The sequence below is a fragment of the Chrysemys picta genome, chromosome 4, assembly GCF_011386835.1.
Source record: "Chrysemys picta bellii isolate R12L10 chromosome 4, ASM1138683v2, whole genome shotgun sequence".
In the NCBI taxonomy this organism is placed as follows: domain Eukaryota; kingdom Metazoa; phylum Chordata; order Testudines; family Emydidae; genus Chrysemys; species Chrysemys picta.
Window position 1 is genome coordinate 142,799,747 of NC_088794.1, and position 18,524 is coordinate 142,818,270.

General features: G+C 45.4%; 1 protein-coding gene across 1 annotated transcript in view; it reads left to right on the forward strand.

Annotated features, from left to right (window-relative positions):
• Positions 1-18,458, forward strand: part of DHRS7 (dehydrogenase/reductase 7) — a 38,931-nt gene extending 20,473 nt beyond the window's left edge. Inside the window, exons 3-7 of the mRNA XM_005285919.5 lie at positions 902-1,008; positions 2,096-2,335; positions 15,570-15,692; positions 17,334-17,549; positions 18,225-18,458. Of these exons, the coding sequence (XP_005285976.2) occupies positions 902-1,008; positions 2,096-2,335; positions 15,570-15,692; positions 17,334-17,549; positions 18,225-18,263 (725 nt within the window). The 3' untranslated portion in view covers positions 18,264-18,458. The remainder of the gene's footprint in view (positions 1-901; positions 1,009-2,095; positions 2,336-15,569; positions 15,693-17,333; positions 17,550-18,224) is intronic.
• The last annotated feature ends 66 nt before the right edge of the window (positions 18,459-18,524 follow it).

The window sequence follows — 18,524 nt, forward strand, 5'->3', positions numbered from 1 at the left end:
GGGGACATCCTGATATCTGCACCCTCCTCTTCCCCCCCCCCCGTTCTCCCCCCAGCAAGCAAGAAGCTCCCAGGAGCAGTTCCAAGGAAGAGGGCAGGTCAAGAGCAGCACAGCAGTGGGGGGAGGGACAGCTCAACTGCTGCTGAGCAGTTGCCGAGCCACATGCCTTATAGGGAATTTAGGGGAGCTGATTGGGGGGAGGGGAGGGTTTCTAATCCCCCCCAAGGAGGGGCTGCTCTTCCAGAGAATCCTGCAAGCAATGGACAAGGCCGACAGCTGCCAAACGACATACGGGAGTATTGCATAACTTTAAACGAGCTTATTCCCTTATACAGACTTTATTTTAATCCTTTCTGCCTTGAAAGTCATATAGCAATAACCATATTCAAGGTTCTTCAGCCTCTGGCTCAGGTATTGTGTATGTAGGTTGGCCATTACCTCCCCCTGGCCCTTTTGGAGAGGACAATACCCCGCATGCTCTCAGGAATGCACTCAGCTGAACAGTTTAACCAACAGGCAAAATGTGAAGGATCATGATACTCTGTGCTTCTGAAGGCCTTTGTTAAAACCTTAATTTAAAAAACCATATTGCAGTGGTTATAAGGTATGTGTAAATTCCTTGTAGACTGGAGTGTGTTGGTATGTTGTTCAAGGTACACAAACCCATTTCATTTAATAAGATAGTACTTTGTGTTGGTACTGTTATGATAGCATTCCATTAGCTGATTCAGTGTTTGCAAAAACAAAATCTGTTCCCTTCCCACTTAATGGAATTTCCTTTTTGGAAGCTGTGTTGGTGGTGAGGCTGTTGGATTTACTTATTTTAAAATATCAGGAATTAAATGTGCCTTATTGGTGTTTTGTCTGGAATGCTCCTTTTAAACACTTTCTTTTACTTTAGAGATCTCCAACTTGAGCAGTAAAGATATCCTTGTTTTGCCCCTTGATTTGACTGATAGAAGCTCCCATGAAGCTGCAACTAAAACCGTTCTTCAGCATTTTGGCAGAGTGAGTTGAATTTTGGGCTGATGCCTTCCCACCCCCATCCCGCCACCTTTATTCTTTGGTTTTGTTTGAATTTCCAGTAATTCAGCGAAGTTGGTTACCCATTTTGTGTGTGTGTGTGCGCGCGCATGTTTGTGTGGATATCAAGTCCTTGATCCTATAATTGTTTGCTTGTGGGCATGCCATTGACGTCAGTGGGGTTCTGCACGGGTGCAACAATGAGCAAATAACTTGAGTAAGGATCTAAGAATCTAATTTGATTGTTCCTGATCTGTGGTTGTAGAACCTCATTTCTAGACCCATACTGAAAATGGAATAACCATAACTGTAGGTGTTGGTCTGAAAGTTGAACAGAAGAAAGTAAATTCAGAGAGCTTTGTGTTGCAGTGTTAGTAATATCTGTTTGTGTTAGCTACCATGCACAACAGAAATGTACATAACTCAAAAGCTGATGGTTCATATCAAGGGGGAGGGGGGGAGATCAAATATTTTCCTGTGAGTAGGTGTTTTGCTCCAAATGCCTGGCTCTGCTCTTGTCCCTTTTAACTTCAAACATAATCTGAAATCCAGGCAGTGTAATAAAGTGGGAAGTTTTAGATACCCTTTATGCTTTTACAGTCCTGTTTTTGTAATTGTCTCTCTCTCCCTCATTGCTGTCTCCTCCAGTGGAGCTCTGGGCAGACCTAAGAGGTTTTTTGTTTTGTTTTTTGCTTTGGCAAAAATGGTAGAGCCAGCGTGGCAGGGGGTGCGTGCTCAAAATTTTTTTTACTGATAGGGGTGCACAATCAAAAAAGTTTGGAGACCACTGCTCTAACGGACCTTGGCTACTGCTCAGCATAGCTACATTGAGCTATTTTTGTCAGCTTTTTGCTAACCCAGCACCAAAATTAGCCAACCCTCAATTTAGACTTAATTGTTGTGGGTTTCTACCGCTAGAGTGACTAAAACATCTCCTGCAGTAGCTAATAGTGGCCCAATGCTACAAAAGCTAGAAGATTTGAGGTAGAGGAAAAGCTGGGCAAAACTTGTGCTTCCTCAAAAAAAAAATGTTGGTGGTTAAGACGTGTATTAATTTGTTTGTTTTCTGAAGATTGACGTTTTGGTGAACAATGGTGGACGTTCCCAGCGCTCCCTGTTTGTGGATACGAAGGTGGAAGTCTATGCTGCCATAATGGAACTTAATTACCTGGGTACAGTCTCCTTAACTAAACATGTCCTGAATCACATGGTCCAAAGGGAGAAAGGGAAGATTGTAACTATGAGCAGTGTAATGGGCATCATGGGAGCCCCCCTTGCCACGGGATATTGTGCCAGCAAGCATGCCCTCCAGGTAAGCTAAATTCCATCTGGCTTGCTAAACTAGCGGTCTTGGAACACAGTCACCTTCTGTCTCTAGGAAGCACTATTGTTATAGCAGCTAGACCTTGCAGAAGCTTTTATTCTAACCAACATCCGGCACGGAGAGAGACTTGGCTGAAGAAGTGTAGGCTTATTGTGGGTTCCCTGCCCAAATATTTTAAAGCTCCTCAGAATTAACAGAAAGGGCTGGCTATGGATGACACTCCCTTCCCAAACCTGGGCACAATTGGTGACAGGGAAAAGTGTCTCCTATCCATCCATCCTTTCCTTTTCGGATAGCAAACAACTCACAGTGGGGGACTGCAGGGGCCTCAGGTAGGGCTAACAGATTTACAACTGAAATAAGATCACCATTTTTTGCCTGGCTGACTTCCCAGGCTTGTTAGGGAAAATAGTGTGGTGGGATTTGGATCCAAAGACCACGAGTTAGGCCCCCCAAAATCATAGGTGCTGACTCTGTGGGTGCTCTGGGGCTCAAGCACTCAATGGGGGCGGGGGAGGAATGGGCACTCAGCACCCATGAGCCAGAGCTTGAGTGTGGAATGTGATGAGTTCCATGCTGCTAACAACTTCTGCTCTTGGGATAGGGAGATTTGTAAACAGAGGCAGGGTGATGAAGATAACAAAAGGCTTGTCATTAAATTAAGAATCCTAAGATGATCCCGAAAGCATTGCCAGACGCTCTTGTTAAAAGGTAAGAAACAAAGGTTGGGAATAAATGGTCTGTTCTCAGAATGAAGAGAAGTAAATAGTGGTGTCCCCCAAGAGTTTGGACTGGGACCAGTGCTGTTCAACATACAGTAACTCCTCTTTTAAGGTTGTCCCACTTAACATTGTTTCAATGTTATGTCCCTGCTCAGTTAGGGAACATGCTCGTTTAAAGTTGTGCAATGCTCCCTTATAACGTCGTTTGGCTGCCTGTTTGTAAGATTCTGTGGGAGAGCAGCGACTTTACAAGGGAGCATTGCACAAATTCCGCTTCTCCGCCTCTTCCCCCACCCTCCCAGCGCTCCCCCCCCCCAACAGCTGTTTGGCGACACTTAGGACTTTGGGGGCGGGGTGGGGGGGAGGGATGTGGTGTGCTCCGGAGAGGAGGTGGAGTGGGGGTGGGAAGAGGTGGGCCTGGAGCATTCCTGGCAAAATCCGAGCCTGTTCTCCGGGGAAGCTGCTGCTGCAAAGGTGCTTCCTAGCGTCCTTGCCTGCAGCGGGCTGTACCTGTGTGGGATAAGCCAGGGGCACTTCCCAACCACAGTACAGTACTATGCAGTATAATGCTTTTTGTCTGCCCCCCCGCCCTCCAAAAAAAATTTCCTTGGAACCTAACCCCCCGCATTTACATTAAATCTTATGGGACAACTGGATTCGTTTAACATTGTTTCACTTAAAGTTGCATTTTTCAGGAACGTAACTACAACGTTAAGTGAGGAGTTTACTGTATTTATAAATGATCTGCAAAAAGGAGTAAACAGTGACGTGGCTAAATTTGCAGGTGATAACTATCTTGAGTAATTTTGTAAAATACAAAACATACTGCAGAGTTACAAAGTGATCTCACAAAACTGGGTGACTTGGCAACAAAATGACAGATGAAATTCAATGTTAAATACAAAGTAATGCACATGGCAAAATATAATCCCAACTATACATACAAAATGATGGGGCCTAAATTGGCTGTTACCCTTCAAGAAAGAGATTGTGGAGTCATTTGCAGTAGTCTGGAAGCAGAGTACTTCAAATTTATAAGAGTCCTTCTCACTGTGCCTGTATCATCCTGAACTGCAGAACACTCATTCTCCCAGGTTCAAAAGACTTAAAAATGATCTCCAGTCATCAATGGGACAGATGCAGCTAAATGTAGCTCTTCTTAACGTGCATCAAGACCATACCAGGGAACTAGATGTAAATAAGATTGCTAACCGTTTCATCCAGAAAGCTACAGTGAGACATAATGTCTTTAAACTGTGACATTAGTGAAGACAGCTTGTAGGTGATTGCAATGATTTTAATATACTGTAATTCATGATGTAATTATGTAGTTCATAACTTAATTATTAAAATAGTAAAGATACCAATGGTAGACTCATTCAATAACTAGAATATGAAAGAAGTATTTAAAATATGCTGAAAATAGCCTTCCCCCCAACACTGGCAGAGTGCCCCCTCTCTCTCTTCTCCCCCCTCCCCTTTCAGAAGCACTCACTGGCAAAAACAAAAGTCAGCACCTATGCACAAAATCATAAGTGGTCTAAACATCACAAGAACTTGGGGGGAGGGGGGATGTTTTTTAATTCTTTGCCTTCTGGCTTTGGAGCCTTTAGGGTGCCCCCTTTCAAGCTTTCCTGGCCCTTATGGTTTCAGAGAACTATTTATTTCTCCTTCACTGAAAGCTGAGTGGCTAATAATCACTTGACTCTAGCAGCTGGGGCTTCAAGGAAGACTCCAAAAACTACCAGACTCAATAAAATCATAGAATTTGGCAATGCTGTATGTCAAGGGGCACAGTGAAATCATCAAAAAAACAGGAACAGTTGCTGTAGGACATACTTTATTACAGCCCTGTTTCCTTGTAAGGCTTGGTGTAAGTATAAGAGTTATGAACAACCTCCATTCCCAAGGTGTTTGTTATTCTGAGGGTCTACTGTAAACTGTGTTCATTTTGGTATGGGGGTTTCCTTATTTATATTTTGAAATAGAAATAATCCCATATGAAACCTACAGCCTTACTAGCTGAAATACGCATCTCTGAAGGAGAAAGCCATGAGTGGTAATGGGAACTCCTTATGAAGAAGGGAATTGAAATTCATGTTCATGGGCTGGAATAACTTAGGGTACGTCTACACTACGAAATTAGGTCGAATTAATAGAAGCCGGTTTTATAGAAATCGGTTGTATACAGCCGATTGTGTCCCCACATAAAATGCTCTAAGTGCTCTAGTCGGCGGACCGCGTCCACAGTACCGAGGCTAGCGTCGACTTCCGGAGCATTGCACTATGGGTAGCTATCCCACAGTTCCCGCAGTCTCTGCCACCCATTGGAATTCTGGGTTGAGATCCCAATGCCCGGATGATGCAAAACAGTGTCGCGGGAGGTTCCGGGTACATGTCGTCAGGCCCCTCCCCCTCCGTCAGAGCAACGGCAGACAATAGATTCACGCCTTTTTACCTGGGTTACCTGTGCAGACAACATACCACGGCAAACATGGAGCCCGCTCAGCTCACCGTCACCATATGTCATCTGGGTGCCGGCAGACGTGGGACTGCATTGCTACACAGCAGCAGCAGCTAACTGCCTTTTGGCGGTAGACGGTGCAGCATGACTGGTAGCCTTCATCGGCGATCTGGGTGCTGGCAGCTGTGGGGCTAGCAACCGTGGGACTGCATTGCACCAGCCCCTTGCCTTTTGCCTTTTGGCAGTAGATGGTGTATTACGACTGGTAACCGTCCTATTACAAGTTGGATCATCGCACATTAGCAGAGTCTTCCCTGAGCAGCAGATCGTGCAATAGGCCTGAAGGCCATCGTAGTACACTAACTGCCAAGCGCCCAGTATTTGCTGCCAAGCACCCAGAAGATGCCGAGGGCTATCAGTCATGCTGCACCATCGTCTTAAGATGTAAAAAATAGATTTGTTCTGTATTCATTTGCTTTCCTCCTCCCTCCGTCAAATCAACGGCCTGCTAAACCCAGGGTTTTCAGTTTAATCCTTGAGGGGACCATTCTGTGTGACAGTTGTTTGTGTTTCTCCCTGATGCACAGCCACCTTTCTTGATTTTAATTCCCTGTACCTGTACGTCATGTCGTCACTCGGCCCGCCCTCCTTCCCCTGGTCCGTCAGATACTAGTTTCGCGCCTTTTTTCAGACCAGGTGCCATAGCTAGCACTGGGATCATGGAGCCCGCTCAGATCACCGCGGCAATTATGAGCACTATGAACACCACGCGCATTGTCCTGGAGTATATGCAGAGCCAGGACATGCCAAGGCGAAACCCGGACCAGCCGAGGAGGCGATTGCAGCGTGGCGAAGAGAGTGATGAGGAAATTGACACGGACATAGACCTCTCACAAGGCACAGGCCCCAGCAATGTGGAAATCATGGTGTTACTGGGGCAGGTTCATGGCGTGGAACGCCGATTCTGGGCCCGGGAAACAAGCACAGACTGGTGGGACCGCATTGTGCTGCAGGTGTGGGACGATTCCCAGTGGCTGCGAAACTTTCGCATGCGTAAGGGCACTTTCATGGAACTTTGTGACTTGCTTTCCCCTGCCCTGAAACGCCAGAATACCAAGATTGGAGCAGCCCTCACAGTTGAGAAGCGAGTGGCGATAGCCCTGTGGAAGCTTGCAACGCCAGACAGCTACCGGTCAGTCGGGAATCAATTTGGAGTGGGCAAATCTACGATGGGGGCTGCTGTGATCCAAGTTGCCAGGGCAATGAAAGACCTGGTGATATCAAGGGTAGTGACTCTGGGCAACGTGCAGGCAATAGTGGATGGTTTTGCTGAAATGGGATTCCCAAACTGTGGTGGGGCCATAGACGGAACCCATATCCCTATCTTGGCACCGGAGCACCAAGCCACCGAGTACATAAACCACAAGGGGTACTTTTCAATGCTGCTGCAAGCCCTGGTGGATCGGACGTTTCACCAACATCAACGTGGGATGGCCGGGAAAGGTACATGATGCTCGCGTCTTCAGGCACTCTGGTCTGTTTCGAAAGCTGGAGGAAGGGACTTTCTTCCCGGACCAGAAAGTGACCGTTGGGGATGTTGAAATGCCTATCGTGATCCTTGGGGACCCAGCCTACCCCTTAATGCCATGGCTCATGAAGCCGTACACAGGCAGCCTGGACAGGAGTCAGGACCTGTTCAACTATAGGCTGAGCAAGTGCCGAATGGTGGTGGAATGCGCATTTGGACGTTTAAAAGCCCACTGGCGCAGCTTACTGACTCGCTCAGACCTCAGCGAAAAGAATATCCCCATTGTTATTGCTGCTTGCTGTGCGCTCCACAATATCTGTGAGAGTAAGGGGGAGACATTTATGGCGGGGTGGGAGGTTGAGGCAACTCGCCTGGCCGCTGATTACGCGCAGCCAGACACCAGGGCGGTTAGAGGAGCACAGCAGGGCGCAGTGCGCATCAGAGAAGCTTTGAAAACGAGTTTTGTGACTGGCCAGGCTACGGTGTGAAACTTCTGTTTGTTTCTCCTTGATGAACCCTCCAACTCCCCCCACCCGGTTCACTCTACTTCCCTGTAAACCAACTACCCCACTCTCCCCTCCCCACTTCGAGCACCGCTTGCAGAGGCAATAAAGTCATTGTTATTTCACATTCATGCATTCTTTATTAATTCCTCACACAAGTAGGGGGATAATTGCCAAGGTAGCCTGGGATGGGTGGGGGAGGAGGGATGGAAAAGGGCACACTGCATTTTAAAACTTTAACTCTTATTGAAGGCCAGCCTTCTGATGCTTGGGCGATCATCTGGGGTGGAGTGACTGGGTGGCCGGAGGCCCCCCCACAGTGTTCTTGGGCGTCTGGGTGAGGAGGCTATGGAACTTGGGGAGGAGGGCTGTTGGTTACACAGGGGCTGTAGCGGCGGTCTCTGCTCCTGCTGCCTTTCCTGCAGCTCAACCATACGCTGGAGCATATCAGTTTGATGCTCCAGCAGACGGAGCATTGACTCTTGCCGTCTGTCTGCAAGCTGACGCCACCTATCATCTTCAGCCCGCCACTTGCTCTTTTCATCCCGCCATTCAGCCCGCTACCTCTCCTCTCGTTCATATTGTGCTTTTCTCATGTCCGACATTGACTGCCTCCACGCATTCTGCTGTGCTCTATCAGCGTGGGAGGACATCTGGAGCTCCGTGAACATATCGTCCCCGTCCTCCGTTTTCTCTTTCTAATGTTCACTAGCCTCTGCGAAGGAGAAACATTTGCAGCTGGTGGTGGAGAAGGGAGAGGTGGCTAAAAAAGACACATTTTAGAGAACAATGGGTACACTCTTTCGTTACAAGGTCGCATTTTTCCTCTGCCTGCCGGTTTGGTGTGAGAGATCACTCACGCAGTGCCAGGCAACAGATTTCGGCTTGCAGGCAGCCATGGTAAGCCACAGTCTTTTGGCTTTTTTAACCTTCTTAACATGTGGGAATGGTTTCAAACAGCAGCGCATTTCCCATATCAAGGATGAATTGGGTTGGCCATTTAAAATGGGTTTTCAATGTAAAAGGAGGGGCTGCGGTTTCCGGGTTAACATGCAGCACAAACCCAAGTAAACCACCCCCCCCCACACACACACACACGATTCTCTGGGATGATCACTTCATCCCTTCCCCCCACCGCGTGGTTAACAGCGGGGAACATTTCTGTTCAGAAGAGCAGGAACGGGCACCTCTGAATGTCCCCTTAATAAAATCACCCCATTTCAACCAGGTGACCGTGAATGATATCACTCTCCTGAGGATAACAAAGAGAGATAAGGAATGGATGTTGTCTGCATGCTAGCAAACACCGGGACCATACGCTGCCATGCTTTGTTATGCAATGATTCCAGACTACGTGCTACTGGCCTGACGTGGTAAAGTGTCCTACCATGGCGGACGGGATAAGGCAGCCCTCCCCAGAAACCTTTTGCAAAGGCTTTGGGAGTACATGAAGGAGAGCTTTCTGGAGATGTCCCTGGAGGATTTCCGCTCCATCCCCATACACATTAACAGACTTTTCCAGTAGCTGTACTGGCCGCGATTGCCAGGGCAAATTAATCATTAATCATTAAACACGCTTGCTTTTAAACCATGTGTAATATTTACAAAGGTACACTCACCAGAGGTCTCCTGTGTGCCCTGAGGGTCTTGGGTGAGTTCGGGGGTTACTGGTTCCAGGTCCAGGGTGACAAACATATCCTGGCTGTTGGGGAAACCGGTTTCTCCGCTTCCTTGCTGCTGTGAGCTACCTACAGTACCTCCATCCTCATCTTCCTCGTTCCCCGAACCCTCTTCCCTGTGTGTTTCTCCATTGACGGAGTTATAGCACACGGTTGGGGTAGTGGTGGCTGCACCCCCTAGAATGGCATGCAGCTCCGTGTAGAAGCGGCAAGTTTGCGGCTCTGCCCCGGACCTTCCATTTGCTTCTCTGGCTTTGTGGTAGGCTTGCCGTAGCTCCTTAATTTTCACGCGGCACTGCTGTGTGTCCCTGTTATGGCCTCGGTCCTTCATGGCCTTGGAGACCTTTTCTAATACTTTGCCATTTCTTTTACTGCTACGGAGTTCAGCTAGCACTGATTCATCTCCCCATATGGCGAGCAGATCCCGTACCTCCCGTTCGGTCCATGCTGGAGCTCTTTTGCGATCCTGGGACTCCATCACGGTTACCTGTGCTGATGAGCTCTGCGTGGTTACCTGTGCTCTCCACGCTGGGCAAACAGGAAATGAAATTCAAACGTTCGCGGGTCTTTTCCTGTCTACCTGGTCAGTGCATCTGAGTTGAGAGTGCTGTCCAGAGCGGTCACAATGAAGCACTGTGGGATAGCTCCCGGAGGCCAATAATGTCGAATTCCGTCCACACTACCCCAATTCCGACCCGCAAAGGCCGATTTTATCGCTAATCCCCTCGTCGAAGGTGGTGTAAAGAAACTGGTTTAAAGGGCCCTTTAAGTCAAAAGAAAGGGCTTCGTTGTGTGAACGTGTCCAGGCTTAATTCGATTTAACGCTGCTAAAGTCGACCTAAACCCGTAGTGTAGACCAGGCCTGAGGGAATTCTGGGCCTAGTCCTTTGAATTGTGAGCACTTTCATGACTTTAAAAGAATCAGTGGCTCGTGGCCCCTTGTGAAGTACCTGGTATCTTTCAGCATCCTGCCCTTTATTCTCACCATTTCTTGCAGAAGGCTCTCAGAGCAATAGAGCAGGAAACAAAATGGCTGTAAGGGTTGCATATTAATTTGTATAACTTTATGGGGTTAGATATGATCTGCCTTCAAGATTATTCTGTGAACTGCTAGGGAGGGATAGCTCAGTGGTTTGAGCATTGGCCTGCTAAACTCAAGGTTGTGAGCTCAATCCTTGAGGGGGGCCACTTAGGAATCTAGGGCAAAATCAGTACTTGGTCCTGCTAGTGAAGGCAGGGGGCTGGACTTGACCTTTCAGGGTTCCTTCCAGCTCTATGAGATAGGTATATCTCCATATATTTTTATTTTGCTACAGTGTGATTTGTTTTCAGCTTAAACTGCAGTGACTGTTACAGTCAGTGACTTTGTAAAATGGCACCTTCTTACTCAACACCTGCCATGAAGGTGCACACAGCAGATATTTGCTTAGTTTACTGAAACAACATTTTGTAAAGCAAAGGGCTGGCATAATAAGCCAGGCAATAAGATATGAAAGAATGAGCCCAGTTCTGTTGAGGAGGCACAAGACAGTTGTCAGCTGTTACTGAAAACTCTGACTGCTGAAATCATAGGTGGCGGTTTGAGCTCTCCCTTAAAAAGTCAGCTTTTGACTTCTACACTGAGAACTGATCTGGAAGTCCTTGAGAGAAAAGGCCTGTAAACGTGAACACCCTCCCCCAGGGCCACTTCTGTAGTCTTGTTTCTGACTGTAAACTCAATTCTGAATGCTTTTTTTGTCTAAACACAATTCACCCATTGTACATCACCATGTGCACACACAAGGCTCTGTAAATCCCTAGATGTAGAGCACTTTGCTAAGTGGTATTAAGGGTGGGCTATTTATTTAAAAAAAAAAAAGAGCCCCAGGACACTGAAAGTTAATCTTATCTTAATCTAACATTTGAAAGTATGGAAATGAACAATTAAACCACTCCAACAGCCTTAATGTATAGCAAAACAAGCCTCAAATCACCTTTCTTCTGGTTTTTTTCACAGCTAGAGCTTGGTTCTACAAACTGCTATTCACATAGCTTCCTACAGGGTTGCAAAGCAGAGGGCTTGATCCTACAAGTAGTGTGTGTGGGGTTGGTTTTTTTGTTTTTAAACCAAAGGCTTAAGAAATTCAGGATAGGGTAGTGGATATCTTCTTGTAAGAGTCAGTACGTTGACTCTTTGACCACCCCACTATCATCCTCATTTTATCACATCACAGACCTTTTAAGAAGTCTGCATTCTTTAAAAGCACAAACCTTCAGCGTGAAGATACTGTATTTGTAAAGACTTGTATCTATAATGCTAGTTACTGTGATGGCAGAGGAGCACCCTTAGGTTTTTGAAGTGGCTTTAATTCCATGATTGGGGTCTAGGAAGTTTGTCTACATGTTGTTTATTTGTTGATTCTTAATTGGTGACACAGGGAGTCTTAATGAAGCATGCAGAATGATGGACTTCAGTATGCTCTTCATACAAATTCCTAATTTGATAATTGGTAGCACATGGTGGCTCAATGGGGCAATGGCAGCCTTCCGTATTCATCCTAATTAGGAATCTGTTGTAATGGTGCCACATGGAGTTGCACTGAAGAATGATCTATGATGTCTTAGCTTGCTGCCTAATCAGAAATTTCTAAAATAGGTGTCTTTACTAGACATAAAGGCTACTAGTTCTTGCACAATAGCAGTGCAATTAGGAGCAGAACATCTTAATGTTTGTGGTCCATGGAGTTGAAAGTGCGTATGGATGGATAACACTTTCTGTTCTAACACTGTCCCCTCCCCAAATGCACTCCAGCGAGGGTGTCACCAGGGCCAGAGTTAGGGTTGCTGGGTGGCCTATCCTAATATCTAACTTTTTGACAGTGCTTGTCTCTTAATAGCAAAACATTATAAAATCACTGATCTGTGCTCTCAGACACTGAACCCACCCCATCCAAATAAACAAAGAAAATAACCACAGCAGTGAGTCTGAGATTCTGTGCCAGGGTTTTTTTTATGCAGTGTAGGCATTAGGCACTCTGTAGACAAAGACTGTAGTTAAAAATTCTGTTATGAGCCAGAATAGACTCCAGCTCACTTCCTGAAGCTGTTGGCTCTGTAGAGCCAACAGAAAAAAGGGGACAAAATGTTTAATTACATAAATGTGACTTGGAATACTTAAGTGGCGGTTCTAAGAATCTGCCTTTTTTACATTGTTGCTTTTCATAGTAGAACAGCATTTCGAACAGCGTTAAGGGGGAGAACCTAACTGATGTGGAAGAAAAAATAGGTGACTGTCTCAAGTAACACAATGTAATACTCTGTGTACAGCATCTCTCTTATTGGACACACCTACATTTTCACTTTAGTTAAGAAGCTTCTTGATGCAGTTAAGTAGAAGGAGCTGGTTACTTCTCTCTTTGTTATGATTTCTAAGCTAGGAGTCTCTCAATGCAGTAATCTAATAATAAACATGCAGTATGTTGTGGGATGTTATTTTGGCCTGTTTACTCCCTACACTGGAACTGCAGGATACTTCTCCCAGGAGGGTTTATTCCTGATTCTGTTTACCAGGCCATAAATCAACTAATGTTCAACCATGAACTCCATGCAAAACATGTCTTTGAATCACATGTTCCCCAAAGCAGCTACTGGACAAATGTTAATAGCTACAGAGCCTAGGAAAGACTGCACTCTTACCCCTTAAAGATAAATGGGGTGTGTCTACACTGCACGTGGGAGGTGTGATTGGAGCAAGCATAGACCTACCCAAGCTAGTTTAGCTCAAAGCCAGCTCAGGTAGCAGTGAAGTTTTGGCAGCACAGGCTAGCCCCATCCACTCAGGACCCGGGGTAGGTGCTTTGAATGGCTAGCACCCATGCTGCTGCAGTTTCACTACTATTGTTCAAAGCTAGCATGAGTAACCAGCTAGATCTTGCTACACATGCTGCCATCACACTTGATTACAGTGTAGACATACCTCTCGTGTTTGTAAATAAAGCTCAGCTTCCCGCTTGCCTTTTTCTGCAGTGTGTTCAAGTCAGAGCCCAGTGCAGATGTTATACCCCATATTCTTCATAGAAATATTATCTTAGTTGTGCCATATTCTATGTCTTATGCAAGATGGGTCATGTGAGGTATCAGTGAAAAGGTTATGATTTACTGAATGTATTTATCTCATTTGTATGCATGTATCATTTCTGTATCTAAAGTTAGGAATATTGTCTATGTGCTTGGGAAACGCCCACCAGAAAGTAAGTAATCAGCCTCAATAAGCCATTAGGAAAAGACAATGAGTGTTCAAAGATGTAGGACACCCCCCCCCCACACACACACACCCCCCTACCTACCTACCTATTTACCTTCTAGGAATTCCTTCCTGTGGACCTTGCAAATAAACATTGTCTCATAGTTGCCCTGACTCTGCAAGGTCATGTGCTAATGTCACAGGGTACAAAATACCACCTTGGACACTGCTGGTACTTTTCCACTGGAAACAAAGGCTTCCCACCTTATGTAAATTCTATTTAAGGCTGGGAAGCAAGACAATCCAGACTCTCCTCCATTGCCTGCCCAGGAAGGAAGACTGCTAAGAACACCTGAAGGGAAAGGTAGGGTTGAGTCCAGGTTGAGAGGGGGTCCAGTCTGTAAAAAGAAATAACTGAAACTCTAAGCTCCGGAAACTCTGCAACTTGCTGTGACAAGATGGCTGATGTTCATAGGGTGGGTCCTGTGCTTTTCTTGGGGGGTGGGGCTAAGATGCCACCCTTTGCCTCTGCCTGGGAAGGTGGTAGAGGAGGGAAGCAGGGGAGGGGTCTGGGTTTGCTCCTCGCTCTGAGTCCCAGCCCCTCTCAACCCCTGTGGCTTTCTTATCTTCTTCCGCCTTGGGTAGGGTTACCCTCGGTCCTTAGACGCTGGGGGAGGGAGTCTCCCTGCCCTGTCTCCCTTACTTCAGTTCTCTGGTCTTTCAGCTCTCACAACATACCTCCAAGCTCCAATCCTCTTCCCCTGACTGCCTGAACCAATTAACCTGTAGCAACCCTCCCTAGTCTACAGGGAACCATGCCTTAATTAGCCTAGGGCTTATATATTTCCACTCTACTGCTGCTCCCTGGCCCTCCAGTATCACATTGCCTAAAACAACATTTAGGGTGAGAAATTACACTCAAGAAACTGGTTACAAAATATATTAAGCTTAGTTTGTGTGTTTTGTTTTATTTGCTGAGTAATCTGCTTTGTTCTGTTTGCTATCCCTTATAATCACTTAAAATTTACCTTTTGTAGTTAATAAACTTATTTCTTGTTCATAACATAACCCAGTTTATGCAATTCATATCTGGGAGGGAAGAAGCTGTGCATATCTCTTTCCACATTGAGGGAGAGGGTGATTTTTATGAGCTTGCACTGTGCAGATTTTTCTGTACAGTGCAAGACAATATTATTTTGGGTTTATTCCCAAAAGGGGATGTGCATGTGAGTGCTGGGTGAATCCTCAAGCTGATTCCTCCCACACACAGCTGATCTCGGTCTGTGTCTATTTGCAGCTGGGTGTCCCTACCAATGTGTGCTGGAGAAGGCTTGAGGGCCTGGCACAGCTAGGACAGGGTGAGGAAACCCAGGCTGGTTGAATGGGCAGAACCAGTGAGACACCAGCACATCAAGTAGCATCCCAGATGGGGGGGGGTCCAACCTGTCACACCCTCCTTCATGTGACACACAATCCTTGTCCCTTACTTAAAGAATAATTTCTATCATGTTTTACTCTCTGCATGAAGAGGTGGGAGAAGCGATAGGCATTTGCTTGCAATGGTCTACTCCTTTCCATGCTCCTGCCGTTCTTATTCCTGCACAACTCCCTTTGACAAAACACCAGGGGCCTTGATTCTCTGAGGGGCTGAGCACTATGCAGTGCCATTAATGTCACTTGGTGCTAGAAATGCTCAGTACTTCTAAAATTCAGGCCCCATAATACTTTGTTGGTGGGCGTTGTGCAGACCTGAGAACTGCAAGAGTGGGGAAAGATTCTGGTATAGAGATCCTTGTCCTTCTGAGAGCTGATGGAAAGAGGCATCAGTGACTGCAGACAATCTCTTACTATCCAGGCCCTTTAGCTGTAGACTGAACTAGGAGTAAGCATTCAAAGTGGTCACTCAACATGAAAGACTGAAGACTGGTGGTGGTGATCGCATTTAGTACAATACCTGGAACTTCTACAGCAGAGTTAGAGTTTAATACTCATTAAATAAGTTAAACCTCACACTACCACAGTGAACTACATAAACATTATCCTCATTCTGTGACTAGGGAAACTGAAGCATGGGGCAATAACAACATAACTTCCTTTTTTCTAGGGTTTCTTTAATTCTCTTCGGCCTGAACTTGGTGAATACCCGGAGATAATCATTACCACCATCTGTCCAGGACCTGTCCAATCCAAAATTATACACAATGTCTTTACTGAAGACCTCTCAAAGGTAAGGAGCAGATATTTCCCTGCTGAAACTCTGCTACAGTAGAAGCTAATTCTGTTACAAGCACAGTAAAACTTTCATAATATTTTCCAATGTAGAACTGAGCTCCTCCGTGTTAGCAAACACTAAGCTTCCAGCAGTAAGGAGATGAATACCCTACAGTGTAATAAAGGAACATTATATAGGCCCAGATTTGTAAAGGTATTTAGGCATTGTGGTGCTCAGTGTTGCAATGCCTAACTGATTTAGGAGTCTAAAAATCTCATTCTTCAGAAGTGATTTAGGCACATAAATCAGTTAGTCATTGCAACACTGAGCACCACCATGTCTAAATACTTTTAAAAATCTGGGCCTTTGTCCCTAACTTCATATAGAATCACACCCTTACTCACCTTTGCAAATGGTGTATCTTCCCTTTCCTACGTGCACAAGTGTGTTAATCCCTTTGTAGGTGATTGATTTGGTGTACACCCTCCCATTCCAGGCAACCTGGAACCTGCCACTATGCAGCCAACCCGTGGTTGCAAACTCCCCGTACAGTCAGCTTTTACTCACAGAATCACCCTGTTTTGCTGCATAGAAGCCATTTTGCAGCTGCAAGGAAAGGGTCTGGATTAGTCCCACAGAACTTTGAAATGCAGAATACATTAGCTGCCATCTAGGCAACTTCCGTCTGCTCAACTCACAAAGTTCACTATTCTGTTGACTCGATGGTGCAATCATTGGCAAAGCGCCTACTGTTGTCAGCTTCAAAGCATGCATTCTTGGAAAGCCAAGGAAAATCTCTCAAGTTCCAAAACGGTTTCAGATAAACTATCCTGCAAAAAACCCCTAGTAATTGAAATTGGTGAACAATTTTTTTTGGGGGGGAGGGAGGGTGTCTACAAACTACCCAGCAAACATAATACCTAGGATAATTCCCTGCCATGTGGGGAACAGGCCACCTCTCCTGTACATTCGAGCCAGGTTCTGGTAGGTGCTTGTGTAACTGTACTTTCACAAAAAATAAAACATTGTGTCTAAAATTATCTGTTCTATTAAAACCCCGCTGAGAGCAAAACACTGGAGATCAGCATCTTCGTTTGATTCTTTAAAAATAAAAAATTTCTCAGGCTCCTGGGGATAAAAAGTCTGGTCCTGCCTCTTTCCACAACCAATCAATCAGGGAGTGTTTTCCTTAGCAGCCTACCCCGTAGGCTGCGTAGAGCTGCTGTAGCCTTTGGAGGAAAATGACTTCTCCTTAGCACTCACATCTAGTTGCTTGGGTGGGGCTTTGGGCCCAGGTCTATTATATAGGCTTCATTTACCCCAAGTCCTACACTGTTCATATAAAATAAATAGAGACCAGTCCTCTGGCCAGCCTACTTTGCCAGAAGCCACAAGAGACCTGTGTTTTATTATTAGGGATACATATGCAATGAGCTGTGATCCATTTAAAAAACAAAGTATAACTCCCCCTTAAGGATGCAGCATAAATGAGGGAAGGAGGGAGAACGGCATTGGGGAAGACATTTTGTTTTGAATTATGTATGCTCTAAATGCTCTGATGATGGGTACACAGGAAAGCCAAAGATGGGGGAATGAAGTAAATTTTTCTCCAGGCAAAAGTTCTGTAGCATTTTGTCATTCCTCTTTTTTTCCCAGTCACTAGATAACACCGGTGATCAGTCCCACAAAATGCCAACTGATCGCTGCGTTCGGCTTACATTGGTCAGCATGGTAAATGATCTGAAAGAAGCTTGGATCAGTGATCACCCATATCTAGCAGTCTGCTACCTTTGGCAATATGCACCCACCTGGGCATGGTGGTTTATGAACAAGATGGGCAAAATAAGAATACAAAACTTCAAGAGTGGAGTGGTAAGCCATACCTAACAGGGTGTTTCTGTAGATCCTTTCATCTCTTAGTAGAGACTTTAGCTCTCAATGTAGGCTGCATTCTGGGTCTGCTGTTCATCTTCCTCCCTGCTTGGTACCACATTTGGACACTACACAAGCATATACAGCCCCACGGGTTATTGCTGTTCAAGCAGAACAGTGACGTGAGTAAGCTTATGACAAAACATTTCACCTCAAATATATCTAGTCTGCAGTGCACAAATGTAGGTTCAGAGCTGGATACTGAGCAGCTGCTATAGACCTGGCCTGCACTATGCTCTGTCACTACTATAATATTTAAAGTGACTTGAGCAATAGATTTGGAATTCAGACAGGCTGAGAATCTCTCACTTCCTTGCAAGTATTGCTTATGTCACATACTTAAAGCTGTGTCTGAGACAAAAGCCTCATTTTAGGTAGAAAAACCTATATTATGCAAAAGGTTAAGCACTCTAAAATCAAGCAGCAAAAGTTTCATGTGCACACTTAAAGCTGTCCTCCTGCACAACACTATGGGATCAGATGCTGACAATACAAATACAAGTAGAATGAGATTTTTTTTTTTAACTCCATCTTGTGTGAAGGATTTCCAAATCTAAATGAATAGAAAATGGAGGAAAACATTGCTTAAAAGGTGTTGTGTTCTCATTATTACAGGATGCTGATATCTCCTACTCTCAAAAGAAGAAAGCTTGAAGAGAAACCTGCACAAAACCCCACTAAAGCAGAGTAGTAGCTGTAGCAGGAGACGTGTTCTGTCCTCTGTTAATCTTTGCAAGTTAAGGCCTTTATTTTTTTAATTCCTTACTTTTTTGCTATCATGTAACCTGACAAATGCAACTTAATGTGATTGTAAGAACATTTTTGAATAAAAGCATGTCTCTAAACATATCTGCTTTACTGTTGCAGGGCCTTCTATAAATTCATTCTTTAGGTTTATAAAAACAATGGTAGAAG